This window comes from Ovis canadensis, chromosome 6, assembly GCF_042477335.2.
Source record: "Ovis canadensis isolate MfBH-ARS-UI-01 breed Bighorn chromosome 6, ARS-UI_OviCan_v2, whole genome shotgun sequence".
NCBI classification, from domain to species: Eukaryota; Metazoa; Chordata; class Mammalia; order Artiodactyla; family Bovidae; genus Ovis; species Ovis canadensis.
In genome coordinates, this window is record NC_091250.1 from 107,492,459 (window position 1) to 107,501,737 (window position 9,279).

At 37.0% G+C, this 9,279-nt stretch overlaps 1 protein-coding gene across 1 annotated transcript; it reads right to left on the reverse strand.

Moving 5' to 3' along the window:
* Positions 1-4,713: 4,713 nt before the first annotated feature.
* On the reverse strand, positions 4,714-7,293 carry CXCL10 (C-X-C motif chemokine ligand 10). Its single transcript, XM_069594434.1, has 4 exons — positions 6,950-7,293; positions 6,316-6,442; positions 6,002-6,091; positions 4,714-5,554 (listed from the first exon to the last, which is right to left on the reverse strand). The coding sequence occupies exons 1-4, from the start codon at positions 7,002-7,004 to the stop codon at positions 5,518-5,520; spliced, it is 309 nt and encodes a 102-aa protein (XP_069450535.1). The 5' UTR covers positions 7,005-7,293; the 3' UTR covers positions 4,714-5,517.
* Positions 7,294-9,279: the final 1,986 nt, after the last annotated feature.

The following is a 9,279-nucleotide window of genomic DNA, read 5'->3' on the forward strand; positions in this document are numbered from 1 at the left end:
ATGGGATTATGTTTGCTGTATTTGAGAAGTAATAGGAGGCTGGTATGGCTTAAGTAGAAAGGTAGAGGTGGAGAGCGGCAGGAATGAGGCAGGAGAGTTATGCAGAGCCTTACAGACCATGATGAATTTTGGATTTCATGTCAAGTGTGGTGGAATGGTATTGGAAGGATGAAACCAGGGGAGAAATATAATTATATTTATTTTTTATAAATATTGCAGTGATTTGTATAGTGAATAACCTGTAGCAGGCAAGAGGTTAAACAAGGAGACTGATAACAAATACATTTGGATCACCATACATTATTATATGGTGATCCAAAATACATTCACTGATAGGTCAGTGATTTTTAACACGAGGTGTTAAGTTTTAGTCTAACATGGAGAAAGAAGTTCTGGTATCTGTATGACTCTGTTCTCAGTTTAGATCTTTTTGCAGAGATGATTAGTTTCATAAAGCTCCCTGAGAGCATGAATCTTAGTCCTTTAAGACTGACGCTTAAAATTCAGTGTCTTTGAAAATTGCTTAACTTTCCCCCTTCTATTATAATTAAAAAAACAGTAAAAATGTTCTTATAGGAAACTTGGAAAATAAAATTTAAAAAAATCATTTATAATCTTATCTTGTTGTTCAGTCACTCAGTTGTGCCTGATTCTTTGTGACCCCACGGACTGCAGCACGCCAGGCTTCCCTGTCCTTCACCATCTCCCAGAGCTTGCTCACTCATGTCCATCGAGTCAGTGATGCCATCCAACCATCTCATCCTCTGTTGTCCCCTTCTCCTGCCTTCAATCTTTCCCATCATCAGGGTCTTTTTGAAGGAGTCAGTTTTTTGCATCAGGTGACTATGGTATTGGAGCTTCAACATCAGTCATTCCAATAAATATTCAGGACTGATTTCTTTTAGGATTGATTGGTTTGATCTCCTTTCAGTCCAAGGGACTCTCAAGAGTCTTCTCCAACACCACAGTTCAAAAGCATCAATTCTTCAGTGTTCAGCTTTCTTTATGGTCCAACTCTCACATCCATACCTGACTACTGGAAAAACCATAGCTTTGACTAGACAGACTTTTGTCAGCAAAGTAATGTAGAAATAGTATTTTAATTAGCTCTTGATAGTTTTTGTCTTAGCAACATTTATGGAGGATTTCTACTTCTCTTTTTATTTGAGAAAACGGAGGCCCGTACAAGCTGTCATGACTTATTAAATATTGTATTCTTACTGCTTTATTGAGGTTCTCAGCCAGTCTGTGAATGGAGGGAGAACAGTGTTATTCAGTTATCAAGGTCTAGATATGGGACATGAATTAACCAAGTATGGTTTGACAAAGAAAATTAAGAGGCAAAATTACAATTACTTTTCCCTTTCCCATTTTCCCTTCTTTATAGGAAGCCAGTGTTCTTAAATCAGGTTGCAACATATTGGTCATTGTAGGCCATATATTCCCTCCCCCTGCCAAAAAAAGAGGTTCTCCCCCTGAGGTTTACAGCATGACTGTAATATAGTAGATACGTCCATTTTGTTGAATGTATACATCAAATTTTATTTAAACATCAGCTTTCTGCTTAGAAAAGACGTTCTTTTTCACCTCTTAACTTCCCTAAGAATAGAGACTTATTTTTTGAAAATATCTTTGTAGATTTCTCTTCCTGAACTAGATTTCTGCATGAGCCTTGTTTTCTGCCTTAAAATTTTTAAAAATCTCATTGAAATTTTTTTTGTTTGTGTAAGAGGCAAGTACATATTCCCTTCCAAATTTATATCCCTCATGGCAATTAAGTAAGGGAGTCCCTTGTTCTGGACAAGGCGGTGTAGACTATATAGCATTTAAGAGCCAAGATGCCACTTCCATCCTTCTCTTCCTGCCATGGCGACTCTCAGCTGAGATTGAGGGAGACTGTTCTTGAGTTAGCGTAGAGGCCCTGCTCACCTGCATGGAACTTGGTGTGAGCAAGAAATAAATTTTTATTGTGGTGCATCTTTACTATTTTGAGAGCTTTGTTACTACAACATAGTCTAGCAGTCTTGAACATTTTTTCATGTATGTTTTATAATATGTATATAGTTTATAAATATGTAATGATAATGATGGCATACTTAGAATTTTTCCTGATCTAATTCCTGTCTGTCTCCTCAAAATCATTTCTCACAATATCCATTTAAACTTCCATTCTTCCAGACTGAATACACTATGCTGTTTCACACCTGTGTCTTTGTACATGCTCTTTCCTTTACTAGAATTCACTTTTATTTTTCTACCTGTCAGATATATACATGTCTTTCAAATTTCAGATTGCTGTTACTTTCCCAGGAAAGGCTTCCATGATTTTCTCTATTTTCTTTGTACATTTGGAGTTTTTTCAGTTCAGATTTATTTACCTTTCTTTCTGTCATTAATAGTAAATTATAAACTCACCGTGTAGTAATTTCTTTTAACCTGGGTATATAATGGGGATAAATGTTTGTTAAATGAATGCCCTACCTTTGAACAGAGAACACTTTAAAGCTCTGTTGATTAATACCTTCCTGAAAAGTAGTTGGCAGTTGGTTGAGAATAAAATAGGTAATCTTTTGTATAAATTCATGGGGTCAGGAAGAAAAAAAAAATGAGAGGGCAGGAAGGAGAAATTCTGCCACTTCAGTTTTGCTGTGATCCTCTTAAGGTTTTCATAGTAAGGGCCATATAATGTGGTGTTAGTGTTTGTGCTTTCTCTCTCTGCATTAGATTTTTATCTATCTTTTCAGTTTCCTTCACTGGGTACAGTTGACATACTGAACTGATACTATCATATTAGTTTCAGGTTTAGAACCTAATGGTTCAGTATTTGTATATTTTGTGGAATGATCATCATGTCACCACAATAAGTCTAGTTAGCATCTGTCACATAGTTACAGTTTTTTTCCTTGTGATGAGAATTTTTACAATGTACTCTCTTGCATAACTTTCACATATGCAGTACAGCATTATTAACTACAGTCATGCTGTACATTACATCCCCAGTGATAGCTCTCTTATTCTGTCATTTTTGCTATGTGAAGTTGCTTGATGTTTGTGAAGACATCTCAGAGTTGGTAATATTCTGAAGTTCTTTGTTTCTTTCCTGGTTTGTTTTGCCTTTTTAAGTGTAAAATAGAGCATGTATCTAAAAATTAAAATGTGTAGGTACAGATTAAAGAACAAATTCTCATGTACCCGTTATTTCGGTGAAAAATAAAACTTTACTATAGTCCAGAAGCCCCTTATGTGCTATTCCCTGGTTTCATTTCCTTCTCACCTCCTGAAATAATCACTATCCTGAACTTTATGGAAATCATTCCTTTGTTTTTGTTTTCATCGTATATGTCTCTACAGCTGACCCTTGCATAACATAGGGATTGGGGCGCTGACCCTTGCACAACATAGGGATTGGGGCACTGACCCTCTCCCCACCAAGTCAAAAATCCATATGTAACTTTATAGTTGACTCTTCATATCTGTTGGAGAAGGAAATGGCAACTCACTCCAGTATTCTTTCCTGGAGAATCCCATGGACAGAGGAGCCTGGCATGGGGTCGCAATAGTCAGACATGACTTAGCGACTAAACCACCACTACCACTGCCTCCATATCGGTGGTTCCACATCTGGGGATTTAACCAACTGCAAATCACGTAGTACTATAGTACGTATTGAAAGAAATTTTGATGTAAGTGGATCCACATAGTTCAAACTTGTGTGTTCAAGAGTCTTTGTCAGTGTTTACGTTCCCTTTTTTAAAACTTTATATAGTAAATGGAACCATGCTGCGTGTACTTTTCTGTGGCAAGCTTCTTTTGTACAAGATTTGTTTTGAAATACATCCATGTTGATGTGTATAGTTGTGCTTCATTTATTTTCACACTGTATAATATTCCATTGAATTAAAATACTCTACTTATCCATTCTATTTATGAACGTGTGGCTTTACATACAGAGTTTTGCTGTTGTAAAATAGTAATCATAGCTGTTTTCTCTTTCATCAAAAGTGGAGGTATCTCATTACTCTAGATACCTTCCTGATACTTGCTATTACCCAACATAAAGTTTTTTTCTAATCTGGTGGCATAAAATGGTATATCATAATGATTTGAATGTGTGTGTCCCTGATTACTAATGAAATTGAGCATCTTTTCATATGTTAAGGGATTGTACTTTTTTCTTTTCTGGAATTCCTGTTCATTTGTTTCCTGTTTTTCAGCTGGTTGTCTGTCCTTTCCTTTTCAGATACTAATAATGTGCCAACTAAATGCTTTGCAAATACCTTCTTAGTGACTGATTGGATATGGGAGGTGAGGGAGAAGAAGTGTAGAAGTACTCAGAAAATTCTGGTTTTGGGAGCTGAATGGATGCTGCTGCTGTTCATCTACGGTGTAAAATAGAGGAGGAGAAATAGATCTGGGCGCAGGGAGAAGAGGAATTAATTTAAGATATTTTGGAGTTTGATGTTATCAGGTTGCAAATGTCTCATAGAAAGTTGACTCTTAAGGATCTGAAGCTCAGGCCAAGCTTTGCTTTGCCACATAAGCCCTGGAAGAATCCTGTATGATGGGCCTTCCAGGAGACTATAGTTGGAAGGAATGTGGTAGTCCTCAAACTAATTTGTCCTCCACCCACCCCTGCTGCTTTGGCTGTGGATTCTCTCGTATGCTTTTTATGAAATAAATGTCCCAGTAAAATGATCCACCAGACACTTCATCTTAGTTATAATTATTTATTATGTTTTTGGCCTCTAAAACAATTACATAATCTTTCTTAGTATTTCTGGGAGAGAACATTACTTTTATTTTGGAAAGCATTTAGCATATTTGTCTTACATAGCCTGCAGAACATGTATCTAAATTTAAAAATTTATTCCATTGCAATAATTACATAAGTTGATAGTTGTATACAAGTTATTCCATGAACACTGAAAATCGTATAAGAAACATATATCTTTAAGAATTCTACTTTGTATAGTTTTTGACTAAGTAATACTGTTTAAACCTACATTTCCAGATATTTCTGGCTGCTTCTGTATATTTGGAACTATGTACATAACACCTGAAAGAATACGGGCCCCTTGGAGGGATGGCAGTGAAGCCCCTGGAGTAAAGATCTTTCTTTAAAAAGCAGATTGCATTATTGGTTTGAATATCTCTTAGTTATTTGAGATCCTAAGGTCTCTAATAAGCCCAGAGCTGGAAAGATCCCTTAATAACCTAGAAAGATTGGAAAGGGGAAGAAGCTGTCAGTAGCAAGGCTGGGACTTAGCACATTAACTGAGAACGTAGCGCCTCGGTATAGCTTACAGTCACAGTGCCAGGGCAGAGTCACTACTGAACAGCTCAGGGTGATGAGCCACCCTCCCCCCTGCAGGAGTAGTAGCAGCTGATTTGGTGACTGGCTTGGTCACCTTTTAGGAGAACTGAAGTCCACGAACAATTAGGGCTTGACATATACTGTACACAGGAACAATTGTAGAGGTAGCTTCTCTCTGGTCCATCTTATCAGTAGTGCAGTGATTATGCCTCTTTCTGTGTTCGAGGAGATCTTTTAGTCCTGTAAGAAGAGAAAGAGGGTGTAAGAGACTCTAATGTGTCCAGTCTAAATTCTGCTAGCAACATACTGAGTTCATAGGTAATCCTAGGTCCTTAGATGAGGTGTGGTGAGCTTTCCTGCTCCTACACAATCATTGTCGGTTACACAGGATGCTTTTTTAAGGCCAGGAAAAGCTTATGGGAAATTTGGCATTTTTGCTTGCATTGTTATAGCTCTGCTTCAGGGTTGAAGTGGCCTAATGACACTTCCAGACAGGTAATTAGGGTAACTTTTGATACCACACAAGATGACACCTGAAGTATAGAAGCAGATGGAGGTAGTGGAAGCATTGTGGTAACACCGTTTTAAGCCAAGAATTCCACCGGAAAGCCCAATGCAAATATTTATAACTTTCCAAAATCGACATTTCTTAAAAAGCAGTTCTTCTGAAAGCAATAGCAAACCTACCTTTGCTTGTTAATTGCTTTCAGTAAATTCTTGATGGTCTTAGATTCTGGATTCAGACATCTTTTCTCCCCATTCCTTTTCATTGTGGCACTATAGGAGTAAAAAAGAGTGAAAATATTTAAAACAATGTTGGGCCAATAAAACAGATGGAATATGTAGTTTTAAAGTCAGGCATTTAGGTTTCACTTTAGATGTCTCTCTTTGCTCTATGAAAGTCTTAGGATCAACATAAACCCTTTACTGATGTTTGGAATCACCATCACGTATTTATTGTTTGATTACAGCCAGGGAGATGATCATTAGGTTTTACTCACATAATCTCGACACGTGGGCAGGATTGACTTGCAGGAATCAGTTCAAGTTTTTCTAAGGACCTTGGATTAACAGATCCATTACTGATCTCGATGCAGGTGCAGCGTGTGTTCCTAGAGAGAGGTATGCCTGCAGGGAAAGAGACAGGTATAGCAGAGGACATCAGCACAGTTTTCATTTTAATGTAGATTTGGTAGTACTTAGCAGAACCTCTGCCTCCATGTGTAATCACATAGTCAATCTGTGATCATACAGCTCTGTTTGATTTAATTAGTTGATTCCCTGAAAGAATGGAGTTGTAACTTGTTGATTGTAAGATGCATTGAGCCCCAGTCATATAGTTAATTACATTTAAGTTAACTAAGGAGATACCTGTCTCTTCCTCTTTCTCTTCCTTCCCTCATATTTTCTCTGTATATCCCTCTTTCTTTTCCACTCCCACTTTCCTCCTCTCTATTTTTATTCCACTTGCTTCTCTGATAATAAGCTCTGATCAGAAGCAATCTCTGTTCATTTACCCTTCATTTTTAGGCAGGCTGTAAAACTTTTGCAAATACGTTATTTCTGTACTTCACAAATCTATACCCTAGTCCTATTTTTGTTCTTATAAATTAAGTATCCCTTGATGTTCCTTACCTTGACTCAGAGTCAGAAGGATAAGGCAGAAAATAAGAAAACCACTTTTGTTCATGGTGCTGCAACTGAAGGTACTTCTGCAGTAGCTCAGACTGCCTGAAGAGTTGAGGAGTGTTTCAGAAAACGTAGATTTCAGATGGAGTATTTATTTGCAAAGGCACTTTCCCTCTCTAACTCTGATTGGATGACATTACAGTTGACTTAGCAAAACCTGCAGTCTGTTCCTTGGGGAAGTCCCACACTGCAGAATCGAAGATATTGTTTATATTTATTGTGGCTTCTGAGGTATGGAATTTCCCTCTCCCTCCTTTGTTTCAATAAGAGTGAGTTAGGTTTCACTTTCTAAAACATGAACGGTTTCTTGAAAAACATAACTTTATTGCAAGTAGAATTACTTTAAAAAAAGGAACTGATATTCTTGTGCTTCCTGCAAAATAAAAATGTCAACTTAAGCTCAAATCAGAGTCCTAAATACAGTTTTGGTTTTTTTAAACTATGTGCTGCACAGATCCATCTCTCCTTTATTTTGTTGTTCTTACAAATATATCTATACATTTGTGTCCACTAAAATTAACTTACATTAATGTTTTATGCCTAAATACAGTTTTAAAATGAATAAGCCTTACTATTTGTTTCAAATCCATTTAAATTTGCATCAGTAAGGCATAAATAGGAAATCTTACTTTTATTCACTGTTTACACTTTTTATGGGTTTCAGCGATGTCATATATGTTCTCATTTTATTTCTATAGTAATCCTGTAAGAAGATAGGATATTATTTTATATGTGGAAGAGTAATTTTAAAGATCAGATAATAGTGTCAGGTTGTCATCCATTTATTTTAACTATGTTGCTTTTCTCTCAACATTTTAAATTTTGGTAATACTTTCAGAGGTTCGGCAATTTAAAAAACTTCCTTAGTAATAGCAATTTTCCCTCCTTTGGAGGTAAATTTAATTTTTGGAAACAATAATTTTGTCAAGCACTGCAGTATTTGATCAAATAGCGGAGTGTTTGATCAGATAGTACCAAGTAATAGGTTTGGTCTTCTGGAGAAGGTCAAAGACATGGAACTGGCAAGTTTCAAGTAATTCTAGAAGTGCTCCAATGATTCATTAACATCACTAAAATAAGTGAATAACCCCCAACATAATTATTTCTAGGTTAAGCACTATGTATTTGAATATCTGATTTCTTGTATGTAAACAAGTTTCATGTACCACAGTCCATCCCTGAATGAAAACATCATAGGATCCAGAATGGAGTAAGAAAAGGATTTGTAGCTATAGTAGGGTTATTGCCAAAAAAAAAAAAAGCGCTTTTTGAGGAAATAAATTTAAAATAGGGGCATAAATAAAGACAGACCTTAGGAGAACAGAATGGAAACAGATTGATTTAAGATGAGTACAGCTCTAAGAGAGTGTCACATGCAAAGCAGAGGCAAAAATGCGGTAGCCTTAGAGCTAGTAACATTGATAACTAAAATAAGCACAATTTCAGCTGGGCAAATAGGGTCAATACTTGGTTTCTTATTTTAGCATTCAGTAATGCTTGGCTGATTATTCACAGCAGACATTATCAGTAAGAAGTAGGTAATACCCTTTTATATAACATGGGTTAGAAATTCACCAGTAGTCTGATTGTATTCTTGGCAAGTGATTGACAACAGGAGATACAAAATTAAATACTATTCTAAACGCAGGCATCCAGAAGCAAGTGATACTTGGAACCTAGGAAAATATATGGGGGGGGGGCAGTCTTTTCATAGTCAGCCTGGCTGCAGCAATGTAGGGATGGTCCAGAGAAAGGTAGGGCTTCCATGCTAGGGTTAGACTAGTGTACCTGGAAGGAACTGGCCTAAAAGTTGGCATAGAGGCCAAGATAAAAGCCCATATTTGTAAACTGAACACATGTAAAACTTGGAACCTCATATGCAGGGGCTCCGTCATCAGAACAGTGAATGAGTTGTTGCTTTGGGATGCAGAAATTTCTGGATTGTTGAATCTCAGGTTGGTCTGTTCTAAGGACTGGAGTAGAGCTAAGCTTGCAAGTGGGTAAGTCAGTAGACTTAGCTGTGGGGAAACTGAAAAGTCAAAAGGAGAGGGAAGTGAGGCAGAGACTGATAGAACTGGAAAGACTTTCATCCAGCAAAAACGCCTTCTGATGAGGGAAAGGTGTGTGAGAGACAGTGACATGGAGGAGCCCTCCCATAGCTGTTTGTGTAGAATAAAAATTGGACTGTGAGTGAAAAAGCCAAACATTTTTGGGGAAATGTCTTGACATCATGGATGGAAGAGGCACAGGACAGTTCAACATAAAACAATAAACAG